Source organism: Rosa rugosa, chromosome 4, assembly GCF_958449725.1.
Source record: "Rosa rugosa chromosome 4, drRosRugo1.1, whole genome shotgun sequence".
Lineage (NCBI taxonomy): Eukaryota > Viridiplantae > Streptophyta > Magnoliopsida > Rosales > Rosaceae > Rosa > Rosa rugosa.
Genome location: NC_084823.1, coordinates 55,723,426 through 55,740,341, shown reverse-complemented (window position 1 = coordinate 55,740,341; position 16,916 = coordinate 55,723,426). Strand labels below are relative to the sequence as shown.

Here is a 16,916-nt window from a genome sequence, read left to right as displayed (position 1 = left end):
TGTTACAACGGCTGGCGCTGTATGGGGGGACCCAGTCCTTTATGCTTTGAGGGGATTCGAATTTCGAATTTCGAATTTCAAATCGCTTGCCGTTAAAACTGATTTTGCAGTTGAGATATGGACGAAAGTGGTTTTTCACTTTTAGGTCGTACTTAGTGGGCTCGACTTGCAGTTTTGGGTCGGAGATTCGGAATTGATTTTTATTGGGCCGGACAATTCATTGCGGGGGTGGATATTTTGAAACCAAAGATCAAAAATTGGAAATCCACACTGAAATTGAATCAATATACCGTTTAACTGATTGAACATGTGGTGTCATTACGGTTAGAACCAAACGGTGTCCATCTCTAAAATAGAGGTGCATGGTTTTTTTATTTTTATTTTTAGTGAAAGAGTTGCATAATGTTAGACTCCGTACCTCAAAAAGTGTTGTGTCCAAAATGAGAAATCTTGGAAATATGGTAGCTCCTAATCTTAGAAAAAATATTATTGGTTAGGGTTTCCTTTAATGGCATAGTTTATTTTTGCATCTACATCAAGTCTGACTTTACAGTGTTGATTATAAGCATTTGATATGGTACAGAGTTTTGCAACAAACTTTCTTTATTTATGATGGAAACTTGGAAAGTGAAAGAGACTGTTGGTTTTGCTGAGAAAACGAGACTCTCGGTGTTTTCTTTTTCTTTTAATTATTCTTTCAAGTCATGTTTAAATTTGTATATATGTGTTTTTGTTAGATTTCAATTTTAGTATTGGTTTAATTCATGTATTACCAAAGTGTCTTTAATCACTTATTTTTATGTTTAAACCTTCACCATGAGCACCAAACTCAAAAATTACATGTCGTGGAATAGCAGAGTTCCTTCAGGGTCGATACTAGAGTGGATTTTGACCTCCACTCTAGCATTCATCTTACTGTGCTACTCCACGACCCAAATCAGTTTCAATAAACAAATACTAGATGGCGCCACACACTATGTGTGTGAAAATTGAATTTTTTTTTTAATAGAGAGTGGGAAGTTATTTACGGTAGTTTTTCATGGAATGATGAAAGTGGGTAGTTTGATTATCTGTTTCTCATTTTCACATTTTTTTATATATTTTATTTTTATTTTGTAATTTGACTATATCACCCCCATCTTTTTTTATGAGTTGTATAGTTTTTTAATATTTTAGGGTCATTTTGGTACATTTTTTTTGTTTTGGCTAACAAAGCCTCTTCTCTTAATAATAGTATAGATTTCCACAACTCACATGGTCAGTAACCGACAAAAAAAAAAAAAAAAAAAGGTGATTGATTTAGATGTGAAAACACAATAACTCTTCTTAAAGATAATTCATTTTATCATTGAATTTACATTCAAGGGTGGTTGAATGTAATTTCTTTGATCAGTTACCAACCATGTGAACATGCTCGTCCCCACCAATTAAACCGGTTGCTCCCCGCCCGGCACACCGCAATTATTTATAACCAAAATATCAAGGAAGAAAAAAAAAATTATCCGTAGTGTGTTGGTGAAGGGCGTTTTGGTAAAAACAGAAGGTGATGACCATGCTGGGGGTTCCTGCATTCGCACTCCGTGACCCATATAAAGACCGCAGTCGTCACACATCCCACCGCTCCCCTCTGCTGCCCAGATCTACGGCCACGATCTGCCCACGCGCCCAATGGGGGCCTAGGATCCCAATTTCCCCACCGGCGAGGGCACTGTAGTCATTTCACACCATGCTTGGGAATAAATAAAGGACGCTGCACCCTTGGTTCCGAAGTTAACTGGCTCAACTGCACTGGGGACTGCCAACGCATATCCTTCTTTATTTCCAACGCCAAACAATTCCCTACTCTCTCACGTCCACCGTAATCTCTCCATCTCAACCGTTGGATTAAAAAATAGTCAAACTATGTGAAAGTTTCAAGCTAAGCCAGCCAATCGGACATGTGCGGCAACTTTTTTAAAGTACACCTTACCACACCAGACACGACTAATTTTTCAAATTCAGTAATTTTTTTTTTTGGTGTTATCAGTCTGAGAAGTACAGAGAGTAAAGCAGAGTACATGGCTTTATAGTTGTTAGATCACATTCTGGGCTTGGCTCACTCTCACTGAACTCATGGTACATTTCCTTCTCTCAAAATCTGATGTTGTTCTTAGTTAAAAGAAAGTTTGCTTTTTTATGTTGTGTGTTTTACTGGGTCTGATTGTTTTTGCAGGGAAGGGGAAAGTTGGTTTAGGGATTTGGAAGGTTGTTCTACTTGTACATTTGGTAAGTGAGTTTCAGATCTGGGGAAGCTGGACCTCATTTGTGTCTTGCAATTTGGGAAGCTTGTAAGATCTTGTGGGTTTTGGAATTTCTGGGTGGATTTCCTTTTTGGGTTCAGTGGGTACGTGTGATGTGATGTCATGATTGCTTAGTTGCTTCTTTCTGGGTCAAGATAATTGGTGGTTGGTTTTGATAGTGTTGAGGGATTTTTACTTTAATGTATGGTATGGTATGGTAGTTAATTTGCTCAAATAGATCGAATGTGGATTATGTTCTGGGCGTATGGTTCTTGTTTCTCAAGCTGTTGGTAGTTGGAAGTTTGAAACTTTAGGCGTGTTAAGATCAAAAGAAAAATGCTTTGAGGATCTCTCTCTCTCTCTCTTATTGGGTGTGTACTTTGACTTATGCAGTTCTTAGAAATGCATGCCTCATTAGTTTGTAATTAGGACAGAATTGAACTAAGCTAGAATGATAAAGCCTTTTCTTTTAGATTGTCTGTAGTTAATACTACCTCATAAGTTGTCTGGTGTTATCATAAGCATCCAGAGATTTGCTCTTACAGTATTTGGTTCTGGAAATTTTTCAAAAATACCATTATATGATTATTCTTCTTGTTTCTTGGAATCCATTGCATTAATATAGTTTTATTTTGTGTTTCAATTTGTAATTCATGTATATTTAAATTGTGATCGTATGGAACTCTGCAGAAAACGGGCTTCAGGATTGTGTGTTATTATTAGCCTTCCTGCAATGGGCAAATCACCGGCTAAATGGATCAAGACTGTTCTGTTTGGGAAGAAGTCATCCAAACCTAATATATCAAAAGGAAGAGAGGTAAGATTGTAGGAATGTACAACTTCAAAACAAATGCATACACCTTACTCTAAATAGTTTTCTCAAGTCTTCACATTAGAAGGAACTTACACTTTATCTTTCATTTTTATTCTTAACACTGGAGCTATACCTTCAATCTCAGAAGTTTACTTACTTTCTTTATCTTTATAGAAGCATTAACATACGCAAATACTATTCTTATGTCTATGGTTTCAGAGAATTTCAAATGAGAAAGAGGTGGTGGTTGCTGCCAGGGCAGCTGCAACTGAATTTGTTGCAGATCCACCTGCAGCTTTTCATGAAAGCACAAACACCACAGATTATAACAAGGGGTTAGAATTGGAAAACAAGGAAGCTCCAAGTGTATTAGGTAATGGAGAGCCAGGAAGCCAAAGTACAGATTCACAAGGCTCTACACCACAAAATGCAGCGTATGATCCTGAAAAAATCAGACAAGAGCAAGCTGCAACAAAGGCACAGGCTGCCTTTAGGGGATATCTGGTAAATATCTTGCTAAAGTAGTATTAAATCAGCTGCTAAATCATTTCAGTCGTTTGTATGTTTTTGTCTAGTGCCAGCATTTTTACATTAGTTGAATAATCATTGATATTGGTATATTATGTGAAGGCTCGCCGCGCCTTTTGGGCCCTCAAAGGCATAATAAGGCTACAGGCACTTATCCGTGGGCACTTGGTGAGGAGACAGGCTGTTGCTACACTTTGCAGTATGTTGGGCATTGTCAAGCTACAGGCACTCAGTCGTGGGCGACAAGTCAGGCAGTCTATTATTGGGCTTGAAGTGCAAAAAAGATGCCATGTTACACCTCTGGTACAAGTCTTAAGTACTTTGGTCAATTACCAATTCCTAGTTATTACTTATTAATTTCTATCTTTTTAGCCAAGGAAACTTGTGAGATTCTTGTTATCTTCATCCTAAGTATATTATATTGTAGTTAATTGTGTCAGGTGCATTCACTTGTCATATGATATTTATAAATGTAGTTAGGCATGGGTTATGTGTTCCTTAGTGCTACCCTTAACTATATTCCACTTTTATATTGTCCATCAGGAGGGCAGGCTAGTGGATCCTGTTAGAGTTAATATCTCTACTCAAATGGCAAAGCTGACGGTTAATGTTTTTATTAGTAAGGTAAGTCGACATTCTGTTTAACAATTTTATCTAAAGAATTTCCTGGATTGAATTACAACAGTTTGGTTTGTATGATTTGGATAATTTCAAGTTGGCATGGTGTAACAGTTTGGTTTTTTCTTTTCAGCTTCTTGCTTTCTCACCTACTGTGATGCCTCTGCGTTTACATTATGAACCTGGAGATCCAAATTCAGTCCCAAACTGGTTAGAACGTTGGTCAGCAACACATTTTTGGAAACCACTTCCCCAACCAAGAAAAGTTCCAGATTCAAAATCTCAGAGAACACATCGGGATCCTCAAACAGGCAGGGTAAAGCGAAGCACCCGGAGGCTTCCGGCTGCAAATGTTGAAAGTGTCTCGGTGCAAGTTACCTCTGAATCTGAGAAACCCAAACGTATCCTTAGGAAAGTTTCCAGCCAGCCAGCAGATCCAGTGCAGGAAAATCCACAAATTGAGCTTGAAAAGGTTAAACGTAACTTGAGGAAGGTTCATACTCCCATAGTAGAGAACTCTGTGCAGACGGAAATTGAAGCTCAGAATCTCACACAGAATCTGGAAAAGGCATCATCAAGTGTTTCGGGTCATAATGTTTTTGAAGGGATCACAAATAATTCTGTTGAGAAGATGAAGAATGAGCCAATTGTTGCTCTGTTCAATCTGCCTGATGCAGAAATAACTCCTGAACCATCAGCAGCAAAAGAGGTCTTTAACTTATTATCCGATGATCAGGTTGCAATGGATTCGAAGACTTTGACAGAGGGCACTGGTGAAGAAATAAATACACCTAGTGATGAAGCTGCAGTTGAGTCAAACATATTAACAGAGAGCAGTAAAAAAGATGAAAACATCCCTGTTCCAAATGTGGTTTTGAGCCAAGGGGAAGATTTAACAAGCAATGACAACCAGAAATCAAGCAGGAAAACTTCAACTCCAGCCAAACAAGAACGTTCAGAGAATGGGTTGCAAAACAGTCCAACATTGCCAAGCTATATGGCAGCAACTGAGTCTGCAAAGGCAAAGCTGAGGGCACAAGGATCTCCTAGGCTTGGACTGGAGGCTACTGAAAAGACTGAGAAAACTAACTCCACTCGCCGTCATTCTCTGCCATCATCAGCTAATGGCAAAATCACTTCACAGTCTCCAAGGACACAGAAACCTGTTCAATCAGGTGGAAAAGGAGGAATCAAAAGTGACAAATCTCTGTCAGCCTCAAGAGACGGTAATGGAATGATTCTGACCTTCTTCAGAGGCTAATGATTATAATTGAAATTCTTAAAAAGAAATGATATCTTTGCTGATTTGGACCGACGGCATTTATTCTTATTGTCTCAGTACATATGAATTATTTTGTCATCCTTTCCCATTGGAAGTTCAGCGAGAAGTCAAAACTATTAGTCCATTCACTTAACAATACAGTTGCTCCAAAAGTATACTGAGCTACCTTGTTATTGTTTGCTTTTGCAGGGAAGGCAAGCCAAGCAGAGTGGAGAAGATGAATTCGTAAATCCATTTGGATTTCTATTACAATTGAAGCGGCAGATATTCAACTCAGTTTTTGATTTATGCAGTGTGATTCAAAGTGTTGTGAAACCATGATGTGGTTATATAGTGATGATTGTGTTGGGCTAAGAGCCTCTCGTGATTTGTCTGCATTTGGGATGTGTGTGAATGTACATTATAGGTTTCATGCTTCGACTATCTTGCATTAAATCTAAATACTGGTTTGTTGTCCTTTGACATGATTTCCAGCCATTCCTACTGTATTGTATAGTGACTGATTATGGTGTTGTTTGCACCTACATTATAGGTTTCATGCTTCGACTATCTTGCATTAAATCTAAATACTGGTTTGTTGTCCTTTGACATGATTTCCAGCCATTCCTACTGTATTGTATAGTGACTGATTATGGTGTTGTTTGCACCTTCATGTTTGTTATGGTGGACTTGATCGTATGAAACGATTTGGTACTCAATTCTGTTTCTGTATTTTTCTTCCACAAGTTGTGCGCTCAAACATTTCCATGAAATTATGATGTAGGTCTCAATATCTAGGAGGAAACCTAATAATTCTTCACTTTTTTTTCAGATTCGAAAACATTGTTGTTGATTACAAATAGGAATCAAATAATATGAGAAGTGAAGAACCTTAACTATAGCATCTTTTCAAAGTGGTGATCTAAAACATGACTGACGACTGAGCTAACAATGTAATCAAGTTAAGACCTCCCTACATAGGTGGAGACTTTCAATTTGCATCGCAAAGTGGTATATGGGAATTGCAAGTTTGGAACCTAGACCGCCTCTACAATCAGATTTTAAAAGCTCAAGCTGGAAAGCGGTGGAAACTCTACATCAAGGCTAACACTCCCAATCCAGGTGCTCATCAGATTTACAAAAGAATTTATGTACTACTTTAACGTATGACCACCGATTCAAAGGGAATTGGAATTACTGATTTTGTTGGGGTGAATCACAATTCCACTTGAACTGGTTGAGTGTCCTAATGTAAATTCATGGGATCAATATTCTGAGGTACTGGAGTTTCGGCTGAGTGACCAGCAATGCAGAGTTTACCAGACTCATCTTGATCCCAGTAAACTTCTACCATAAGCCCTTTTGGATGGTCTTCAGATTCTGTTTCTGGAATCCAAGCATGCTCGGCTCCTACAGGTATCTGCAATATCATTGCAATACATTTAGAAAAGTAAAACAAGAAAACATGAACTCACTCATGATCTTATATTCGCTGCGAATCTGTCTTGCTTCCAGAGTAATATAATGAGATAGAAGTTGTGCTTTACCTCAACTGACTTTCCAGATGTTAAAGTGAGAGTAACCAGCCTCCCTTCTGCCATGGCGGCTTCTAGCTCCGCTTGCCTCGATATATTCAAGAAAACTTCTTCTAGAGTTGTGAGACCGAGTTGGATGTCAGCTATACCAAATTCATGTTGCCTATCTTGAAGCTCAGCAAAAAAATTCTGTACAGGATCATATAACGTACATCCAAGCGAGGCTTCTTTAATTAGGAACAGGAGGTTCATAAGATTTTCTTTTGATGAAATATTTTTGAGAAATGAGGTATACTTCAGAATAATGAACATCGAGACAAGTAACTCATATGGTCAGGCTGTACCAGTAGCTCAATATCTCAAAATTATTGCACATGCCATGTTTAATCATAACGAAAACCATAACTAGCATCTAAAATTAGAAACATACTCATTTAAATGTTTCATTCTTCTCTAGTGCATAGCAACATGAGCTTTTTACCAAGTCCTATCGGATCAATACAGGAACCAAAGGCAAAAGAAGGTTTCTATAAAACAAAATGGAAAGAGAAATGGTTACCGTCAAACGTCCCTCTTTTTCCTGAGGAATAACAAAAGTCAGATAGCACTCGGTCTCTTCCTTGTGTAAAACATCCAAATGCTGTCAAAACGTTAGCCAAGTTAAACCTTTGTAGTGCATATAAAGAAAAAGTTCAAACCATTTCAGAATTAACATACGTATTTAAAGAACTGCTTCACAGATTCATGACTTTGGCTACCAGCGCCTCCCCTTAAGCTCACATTAGCAATAAAACCACTCCCAAACCGTGACTTCAGTCTGATTGAAGTTCCGATGCAACGGAGCCTCCCCTTTGCCATGATTCCTATCCGGTCACTTAGAATGTCAGCTTCTTCCATTGAATGGGTTGTTAGGACAATTGAACGCCCTTTCTTGGCCTCCTGTATGATGTCCCAGACATGCCTTCTTGTTATGGGATCTATACCGGTTGTCTGCAGATCATAAACTTTATTTCATAAACAGTGGAAGTAGATAAACTCATCAAGTGGCCAAAAGTTGTAATGTCCATACCGGTTCATCTAAAATAACCAACTTCGGATCACCAATAAAGGCTATTGCAACACTCAGGCGACGTTTCATTCCTCCACTGTAACTCCCAGCTCTCATTTTAGCTGCCTCAGTGAGTTTCACCTCCGCCAATGACTTCTCAGCCATCTGCATCCATGAGGGAGCATTCATACTACACACCAAACAGTCATTCTTCTTCGAGCTCATCATGAAGCATTGTAATAAACTAAATGACTGTGATACCTACAGTTCAGACATTTGCAAAGAAGAAGCATGTGACATACCCTATTCAAGTTAGTGTTGCACATACCGTTTCTATTGAAGCTGGGGGTAGGCCTTTAATAGTAGCGAACAGTTGGAGGTGCTCTTGCCCAGTCAACGCACTCCAAAGAACATCAAACTAACAAGAAATAGGAGAAGCAGACAAGTTAAGCATAGTCCCCTTTTTTTTTTTGTCATAGATTATTGCAGCACAGTTAAAACCATGAAACTGGTACATGGTCTAGCTACCAGGTATATAGACGTACTGCATCAATATGTATGTATGTGTCTGTGTTTATGTGAGCATGTGGCACTGTGTAGAGAGAGAGAGAGATAGAGAGATAGAGAGATAGGGATTGCTAGAGCAGGTCACCTGTGGACAAACTCCTATAAGTTTTCGAATATTTGCCATACCACCTGAGCTTCGGGCAGAATGGTCATAAATCAATGCTGTTAACAAAAAAATTTACTATTTTATCATGTCCCTATGGACTTCATCTCATCATTTTTAAGACTGACGAACTCAATACTATTACCATCTCCTCCAGTAAATGGTGTGATACCAACTAAACAACTGATTGTTGTGCTTTTCCCAGCTCCGTTAGGTCCAAGTAGACAGAATAACTGATCCTTTGCAAAGTTCACCCATAATCCCTGAAGGTGATCCAACAAAATGAATTGTTACCATACAAAAAAAGGAAAAAAAAAAAAAAAGGCGAAACAGAGATGCTATATCTGCATAACTGCATTGCATGTTAAGTCTAGCAATCACCCTAAGTAAGACTAAATATCCACTAGAACATTCTCACAAATAGAATCCAAATGACATAATAAGGTACAACACAACTGAATATGCACCGGATCATGAAAAATATGTAAGTTGTCACAATAGGTCCCACTTAACCTGGAGAGGTAAGCTTGTCCTTCTGATCTCTGATTTTAATTCTTATGAAAACTGAAAATTTCAAAAGGTTGTTTACCTTGACAGCATTGTAAGGTGGAGTCTCCTTGCAGCAGCAGCAGCAGCAGCAACAGAAAGGTCTTTTCTTCCCAGGATATGTCTTTACAAGGCCACGTATCTGAACTGCAATTCTCGGATCAAGTGTGCCTTCCATAGATTGTTGTTTAACAAGGTGCTCCTCTTCAAGGACATCCGCATCATCTGGAGTAATATGATCATCTGGTATTGCATTTTTACCCTCTAGGAACAGAGGAAGAAAAGCATCAGATCTTAAGTCCCATCGAAAAATGAAAACTCAAGCACAAACTAAACTTCATTCTTATCACACTACTTACCTTTCACTTTTACCCCACCTGTCCCTAACCAGTAGCCGGGCGTTAAAAAGTAATAAAGTGGTTTTTTCACACCAGATGCATTTGCGAGAATGTTGTCGAAGTAGAGAGCCAATACAAACCAGAGGAAGAATGAACTCACAAGCCATTTGTAAATGCCACTCTATCAAAAGTTTAAGATGAAAAGATCAATAACAAATAGAAATATACGAACCAATCAGAGATGTATTGTTATAAGTCGTGTTTGCATACAATTGTCATAACACATCTTCGCTCATTTGGTCCACACTCTCTTATATTACTCAACCTAATCCCATCATCTTGGGAAGTGGCTGTTGCATCAGCGAGTATGAATAGACCTTTGGCAAGAAGATTAGGTGGGAAGAATGACCACATGATTTGATATTTTTTAGTGGTCCTAACATCATAAGGAAAGTATTTTGTCACGTCCTGCAATGAGAAAAGTACTGATCCTGTTACTGCCATTGAACCAATAACCCCTAATCTAGAAATCTTAACCGGGGGAATCTTGCCTGGGTTATAAAGCCAATAATGAATATGACGAAACCCACAGTTGTGGATGAAGATGCCTTGCTTATGAAGGCCGAGAGCCAGAAGGAAAAACCAATCTGACATTAAATAAAAGAGCATGGACTTGAAGCTTGCTTAAGAGCAGAAATCAGCAGGAAGAGAGTAAGAAGCAAATTCATGGAAGAGTCTTATTACCATATTCAGTTGGAAAAGAAAGAAGAGGAGATATAGGACTACAAAATCGTTCTTTAGGAAAAAGTCAAACTGAAACATCATTCCAAAGAGAACTATGAAAAGTGATGAGAAAACTGTCATAATCCCCTCCCATGTGAGCCATGATAACCAGTAGGCGGTATCATAAAGACCCATCATCGTCATTGCCTGCTCGTCAAACAAGAACAGGTAAATAGCTGATTGAATTAGCAATCTAATTAGAAAGAATCATGCATTAACTTGAAGTTATTATTACCTCTCGAAGCTTTAGTTCTTTCTCTGTGATCAAGGATGTCATTTGAAATACAAAACCAAACATTGCGGTTGCAAGGAAAAAGGTTGGTCCTACTGACTCAATTGCCGAGTACAACTCCCTTGCAGGGTGTGGAAATTCCTTGAAAGCAACATTCCAGCTAAACTTCGGATCTGAACGAGGCATATAAATAGCGAGTGACAAACTCGTTCAAGGTGGTAATCATGCGAATGCCGTAAGGAACAAAACCCAATATATACCTCCAATCAGAACCCTAGCAATCTCACGCTCCGCGGCAATCTGAAGCGGAATTTGGAATTTCATGGTGATATCTTCAAATTCCCTTCTTTTGGGTACGTGAGTGGAATTAGTCTGCACGCCATAGCTAATCACCTTGTCATCTCTTACCGCAAAATGCAAAGCTCCCGGGCAAATCTTTTGATTATCAGCCAGCCATTTGTCTACTTCATCTCTTGATTTAAACCCTTTCACCTGCACAATCAAAACCCTACACTTACCACCCTATTTATGCAATTATGCCATTCACATTGCCATCATAAAAGCTCCAAATCCCTAACGTACTTCTTTTACCGATCCATCCAAGCGAAGAAAAAAGTACATTGTTTATACTTCATTTAAAATTCTTAAGATACCTTGCTCGACGGGATCTGCCGGCCGGGGTTGTTAGCCATGATGCCGTCCACAATGGTCTGGATCTCCGGGCTCCCATCGCCGCTCCACACGAAGTCATAGCAAGGCTTCTTGATGAAATCCTTCTCCTCGCAGGGCGGGATCGGCGGCGAGGCCAGAGGCTCGGGGTCCTTGATGGTCTTGAACCCCGTGGATGACGCTGAGTTAGCCTCGAGTGCTTTCTGGATGCAGAAGATGAGAAAAATGAAAAAGAATGAAGAGAAGAGATGGACGAGGGTGCCGACTTTGTGACGCCACGCGAGGAGGAGGTTCTTCTTGAACATGGCCGTGAATTGCTGGAGGAGCAACGGGAATCCGCTCACTAATTCCATCATGATTTCCGATGTCGATTGAACTTCCGATGAGGAGTTTAGTCATGTACGTGGAGTTGGAATTTTTGGTGTGCATGGGAAAGTGATCAGAAAGAAGAAGGTGGCGCGGGGGATAGGGAGTTCTTTTGCGCCACAATTTCAAAAATAGTTACTTTCTAAAAAAACATTACTTATCACACAGCCGTTGGTCTTTGGCTTGGTTGTTAACTTTTTACTGTGGTCTGGTGGGGGTCTCAGTAATTTACGTATTTGATGGTTGTTTGTGTTTGATTTACGGATTTGCCACTATGATCAGCTTATCTTATCTTATATTTTCTTCGAAAATGTTGGTGAAACTACATATAAAGTGGCTATTACGTGCTATGGCACCTATGCATGACATAATCTGTTGAAAACTGAGACACAGGTAACTTATATTGTAAGAAATAAGGTAGCTCATCAGTATTATTATTATTATTTTGTTTTAAGGGGGAGCTTGTAATGAGTATCATTAAAATGATGATTTCTTACGGTTGTGAGATCAACTTTTCAATTACATTTCTATAAATTAACTGTTAGATGTTTAGAAATTTATGAGTAGATTATTTCTGCAAATTTTTAATCAATTCAAAAATTGCTAAGCTTCATAACCAAAATTCTCAATTGATAGTCAAAATTATCTTAAGTGTTTAAGAAAAAAAAACAATTATGATAGTTCTAGTTATTGGTACGAATTTTTAAAATCTAGCCAATTACTTAAATGAAATTTCCAAATGTTGTTGATTCACCTATATATTTCAAATTCTCAATTGAGTCAAAATCTTCTTAATTCTTATTTTAAGTGTTTAAGGAAAAAAAAAAAGAACACTTATTATAGTTCTAGTTCTTGGTACAAATTTTTAAACAATTTAAGTGAAATTTTCAACATTTGGTTCATGGAGCAAGTAGGTACTACGAATTTTTAAAAGCTAGCCGACTGAAGTCAAATTTTCAACAACATTTGGTTCGTGGAGCAAGTAGGTCCTATATAATATTAAAAGCATAGTAGTCTATCTTGTCTTGCAAGAAACCATATCTTTATTTTTTAAGATAAAGAGTGTAGTTTATATGTGATTTGGATTGACCGATATCATTAATCGGAAAGGCTGTCCCTTACTCCCTTGATGTTGCGATCAAAACTTTCCCATGTTCTAAATTAGATCTTGAGTGAATGATATATTCACAAAAAATATGTTTGACCCATAACTAATTAAAGAATCTAAGAGATAAGAGAGAATAGGTTATGAAAAAGCAATCACGGTTAAATGACTGTCTTTTTTATAATGTGGTTTTATTTCCTTTATCAAACACTGGTTTTTTCATTCAAAACATAAGAAATTAGTTGGGTTTTTATCAATTTACCCCATTTTTAGGGATTTTTTTCCCACTTACCCCATTAATTTTTTTTAATTCCCTCTTACCCAAAACACTCTAAGGAGGTCTTCCCTAATACCCCATTAAATTTTATTTTTTTTTAATTTTTTTTAATACCATTTTACCCTCACCCCTTTGTTACTTAGAGAGAGAGAGAATGGAAGAGAGATAAACCATATGAGACTTTGCCGGAGCCCGGTCACCGGCCGCCGGATTCCTTTATTGCCCCAATAGACGTCTATTGCCCCCCAATAGATGCTATCAGCCATGTATTGCCCCCCAATAGGCGTCTATTGTCCTCTAATAGAACTTTCAGTAGCCGGAATTGGAACTAATATTCTTCCTAAATTAGACAAATAAAACTTTGATTAAAGAAAAAAACGAAGAGATTACATCAATTTAAAAACGTCTATTGCCCCCTAATATAACTTTTTTTTTTTCATTTTTCTTGTTTTTTGAGCTTTCTGCACCAATTTTACCCAAAAAAAAAAAACAGCGAAAGGGTTGTATCTCAATCACACGAAAGATAATTAAAGAAAAAAAAAAAACAACCATAAGCTGATCAAAAGTCAAAACCATAAAAATCTTCTTTCAAAAAAAAAAAAAAAAAAAGAAAAAAAAAAAAGAAAAAAAAGAAAAGCTAGTAGTTGGCGTTCCGACTCCTGTTTTGATTTCGTGATCGGCGAGGCTCAAGCAACTAGTGGTCCTACCGGTTCCAATTGCGGCCGGATAGTGAGGCGAGAAGTTGAACAACGTCGTCGGAGATTTTATGGGAGCGGAAAACAGCGTCGCTGCAGAGGCAGAAGAGGTCGGTGATCTGGTGCGGAGAGAGGTGTGGTGGGGTCGCTGAAGTTCCATTGACTCTGCTTCATCTCGCGACTCAGCGAAGCCACCGAAGTTGAGCTTGACGGCCTCGATGGTAGAGAATAAGCTGGAGTTTGAGTCGGCGCCAGAGCCACGACCCTGAACTTCCTCCTCCTCTGCGCGATGGATTAGAGCGAGCGTCGGAATAATGCCAGCCTCGACCGCCGTGTCCGGACTGAGACAGAGAGGAGAGAGATCCTAATGTTGCCGGGCCTAGTCCTTCATCGGGGCAGGGGGGAGACAGAGAGAGAGAGTTTCAGAATTCAGATCGAGAGGGATGAGGGAGAGAGAGAGAAGAGAGACCGATAACATGGATGTAAATCATTAATTAGGTCGAGGGTAAAGTTGTCATTTGACTTTAATTTGGGTAAGTAGGAATAAAAATATGTTGTTGGTGTAAGTGAGATAATTTTAGTCAATTTTGGTGCTTTGGGTCAAGAACCCTTTAGGCCCCATAACGCAATACCAAACATGGCCTTAGTCAGAGACTCTAGGGTTTCTTTAAAAAAAATTCAGCACCGCGTCACATTATTCTGATGGTTGAGGGGGGTTCGTCTGCTTAGTTGTTTCCGTTGCAATCTCTAATAATGGAAGAGTTTTATGGAACTGTCAGAACGACCACAATCTCAAGGAGCTCTTAATTAAGCCGTGGGGAGGCTTCTCTCTTAGAATAAGAAACCCGACCCGAAGGCCTTCATAGCTAGGCACAGTGGCATCGGTTTGGGGCTTGAAGAACCGATTGTCAATCAAAAGTAAGGAAGATCATTTCGTGCTGAAGTTTGCAAAGGAGGAGGAGCGGAGACAAATCATTTACGGAGAATCGTGGTTATACGATCGATCAATGTTTGTTTTGGCTGAGTATAGATGATGGACTCAATGATGTTGCGGCGACAATGATCCAAACGTTTTTAGTCTAGGTGGAGATCTTTGGATTGCCGCCGGCTTTGTTCACAAACGAAGCAATGACCAGGGTTGGGGCTACGCTAGGAACAAGGGCGGAGCTAGAAATTTCTTTTTCGAGGGGCCAAAACATAAGCCAAACCTATTCAACTATTTTCAATAACATAATTTTATTTAGGGCAAATTACTGGTCACACCCTCATCTTTTTGGGATTCGACAGTTCAGTCCCTCGTACCGTAATTTTAACAAGTAACTCCTCAGACATTCAAATTTCACACAATTTGGTCCAAAATGACCATTTTACCCCTCACTTCCTTTTTAGTTTTTTTTTTTTTTAAAATTCTTCTCTCGTTTTTTTTTTGTTTTTTTTTTTTCTGCTTCTCTCTCACTCTGTCTCTCTCTAACATCACTGCCGAATCCAATCACCACTACCACAACAACAACAACCACTCCACCCCTCCCTCCACCGCATCCTCAACCCCTCGCCGCCACCACAAGGGCGTCTCCCAGCCGGAAAGCTTCAGAATCCTCGTTGCGCTCCCCGAACGAGAATCCTCCTCTCCAAATGCCCGGAGCAACTCTCACTTCTACCACAAGGCCTCGGCCTCGCCGTCCTCCTCGTCTTCGTCGTCGTACGCGCGTATGATTCCGACTATTCCGAAACCCGGACCAGAAGAGAGACATGAAATCTATAGGAGGAGAGAGAAACTAGATCTGTGTTTCTCTCTCTCCTCCGACACCCACTTTCGGTCACCACCGTGACTCACCTCCACCACCACGGACTCACCTCACCGACCTTCGACGAGTTCAACGCAGCCTCCATGACATCCGGCAGCAACCCACGAGTCGAGGCCGGCGAGGCCAATATTTGATTTGGGCACCCATAGGCCATAGCGCCCTCCCACCGTCTCCGCCTCCCTCCCCAACCTCAAATCCACCGTCCATTTCCTCACCTTAGTGGGCTTCTCCACCGAGTTTCGCCGCCTAGTCGGTATGTGCCCCGTAGCCTCCATGACATCCGGCAGCAACCCACGAGTCAGAGGCCGGCGAGGCCAAGATCTGATTTGGGCACCCATAGGCATAGCTCCCTCCAACCGTCTCCGCCTCCCTCCCCGACCTCAAATCCACCGTCCATTTCCTCACCTCAGTGGGCTTCTCCACCCCCGAGTTCCGCCGCCTAGTCGGTATGTGCCCCGAAATCCTCGCCTCCATGGTCATTCATCCATGGTCTACTTTGGAGGGGGAGAGCGAGAGGGGCGAAGTGGAATTGGAGAAGAGAGAGGGACGACAAATGAGGCTCAGGCGAGTTGCCGAGAGAGAGAGGAGAGACAGAGTGAGAGAGAAGCAGAAAAAAAAAAAAAAAAACAAAACGAAAAAACAGAGAGAGAGAAGAATTAAAAAAAAAAAAAAAAAAAGGAAGTGAGGGGTAAAATGGTCATTTTGGATCAAATTGTGTGAAATTTGAATGTCTGAGGAGTTACTTGTTAAAATTACGATACGAGGGACTGAACTGACGAATCCCAAAAAGATGAGGGTGTGATCAGTAATTTGCCCTTTTATTTAGCTATATGATAAATGCATTAGATAAAATTAAGCACATAAGTTATCTTTACCATGTGAGTAAAATGATTTTTGTATTTTAACTATTTTTTATGCACAATTTTAGGCTTAAGTAAACTGGCCTTAATCTGGCGACTGTTCCCATTTCTCTGAATTTCGAACCCGCCCCGAAACTTGCTCAACCTATAGAAAAGTGTTGCTGGTTTCTCCACCAAAGAAGAGAAAAGTGGGGCGTCCTCTTGGCTACATAGACACTGCAGGTTAGAAATGGAGGATGTCAACCCTTAGAAGCTGTATTTAGCGACATCAACATCTTCGTAAATATATTAGTCCTGAATTCGACTATAGTATCTGACCAAAAACAAAGAATTCGACGATAGTCGCAAGACTAAGTACCAAGATATATTATCTCTATGAATAATCATATAAAAGATTTAAGTCAAAGACGCGGTATCCGGGTGCCATTTTCGTAAATAAAGCAAATAGTTTGGTTTCTTTCATTTGATTTTTGACTATATATATATA

The 16,916-nt window shown here is 39.6% G+C and overlaps 2 protein-coding genes across 5 annotated transcripts; one reads left to right on the top strand and one right to left on the bottom strand.

Annotated features, from left to right (window-relative positions):
* Nucleotides 1-1,807: 1,807 nt before the first annotated feature.
* On the top strand, nt 1,808-6,111 carry LOC133742190 (protein IQ-DOMAIN 31). Of its 3 annotated transcripts, XM_062169870.1 has the most exons (9): nt 1,808-1,939; nt 2,027-2,115; nt 2,213-2,265; nt 2,970-3,096; nt 3,313-3,597; nt 3,724-3,924; nt 4,165-4,245; nt 4,373-5,465; nt 5,711-6,111. In XM_062169870.1, the coding sequence occupies exons 4-9, from the start codon at nt 3,013-3,015 to the stop codon at nt 5,740-5,742; spliced, it is 1,776 nt and encodes a 591-aa protein (XP_062025854.1). In that variant the 5' UTR covers nt 1,808-1,939; nt 2,027-2,115; nt 2,213-2,265; nt 2,970-3,012; the 3' UTR covers nt 5,743-6,111. The 3 variants fall into 3 exon arrangements, with proteins under 3 accessions (XP_062025854.1, XP_062025855.1, XP_062025856.1); XM_062169871.1 differs by lacking the exons at nt 1,808-1,939; nt 2,027-2,115 and having other exon boundaries at nt 2,223-2,383; XM_062169872.1 differs by lacking the exons at nt 1,808-1,939; nt 2,027-2,115; nt 2,213-2,265 and adding an exon at nt 2,468-2,650.
* Nucleotides 6,112-6,303: 192 nt separating this feature from the next.
* LOC133742189 (ABC transporter A family member 2) lies at nt 6,304-11,748 on the bottom strand. Of its 2 annotated transcripts, none has more exons than XM_062169869.1 (16): nt 11,306-11,745; nt 10,913-11,144; nt 10,656-10,825; nt 10,382-10,567; nt 10,189-10,284; nt 9,908-10,105; nt 9,659-9,818; nt 9,343-9,563; nt 8,899-9,016; nt 8,736-8,812; nt 8,412-8,501; nt 8,105-8,248; nt 7,753-8,025; nt 7,595-7,675; nt 7,048-7,224; nt 6,304-6,920 (listed from the first exon to the last, which is right to left on the bottom strand). In XM_062169869.1, the coding sequence occupies exons 1-16, from the start codon at nt 11,675-11,677 to the stop codon at nt 6,747-6,749; spliced, it is 2,769 nt and encodes a 922-aa protein (XP_062025853.1). In that variant the 5' UTR covers nt 11,678-11,745; the 3' UTR covers nt 6,304-6,746. The 2 variants fall into 2 exon arrangements, 1 of the variants encoding a protein (XP_062025853.1); XR_009862407.1 differs by having other exon boundaries at nt 6,781-6,920; nt 7,048-7,148; nt 11,306-11,748.
* Nucleotides 11,749-16,916: the final 5,168 nt, after the last annotated feature.

Coding starts and splice junctions, on each gene's coding strand:
- LOC133742190 (XM_062169870.1), top strand. CDS start 3,013: ATGGGCAAATCACCGGCTAAATGGATCAAGACTGTTCTGTTTGGGAAG. Junction 3,925..4,164: donor GATGCCATGTTACACCTCTG/GTACAAGTCTTA, acceptor ATTGTCCATCAG/GAGGGCAGGCTAGTGGATCC. Junction 4,246..4,372: donor TTAATGTTTTTATTAGTAAG/GTAAGTCGACAT, acceptor TTTTCTTTTCAG/CTTCTTGCTTTCTCACCTAC.
- LOC133742189 (XM_062169869.1), bottom strand. CDS start 11,677: ATGATGGAATTAGTGAGCGGATTCCCGTTGCTCCTCCAGCAATTCACG. Junction 8,249..8,411: donor CCCCAGCTTCAATAGAAACG/GTATGTGCAACA, acceptor TCATGGATGCAG/ATGGCTGAGAAGTCATTGGC. Junction 6,921..7,047: donor CATCTGGAAAGTCAGTTGAG/GTAAAGCACAAC, acceptor ATGATATTGCAG/ATACCTGTAGGAGCCGAGCA.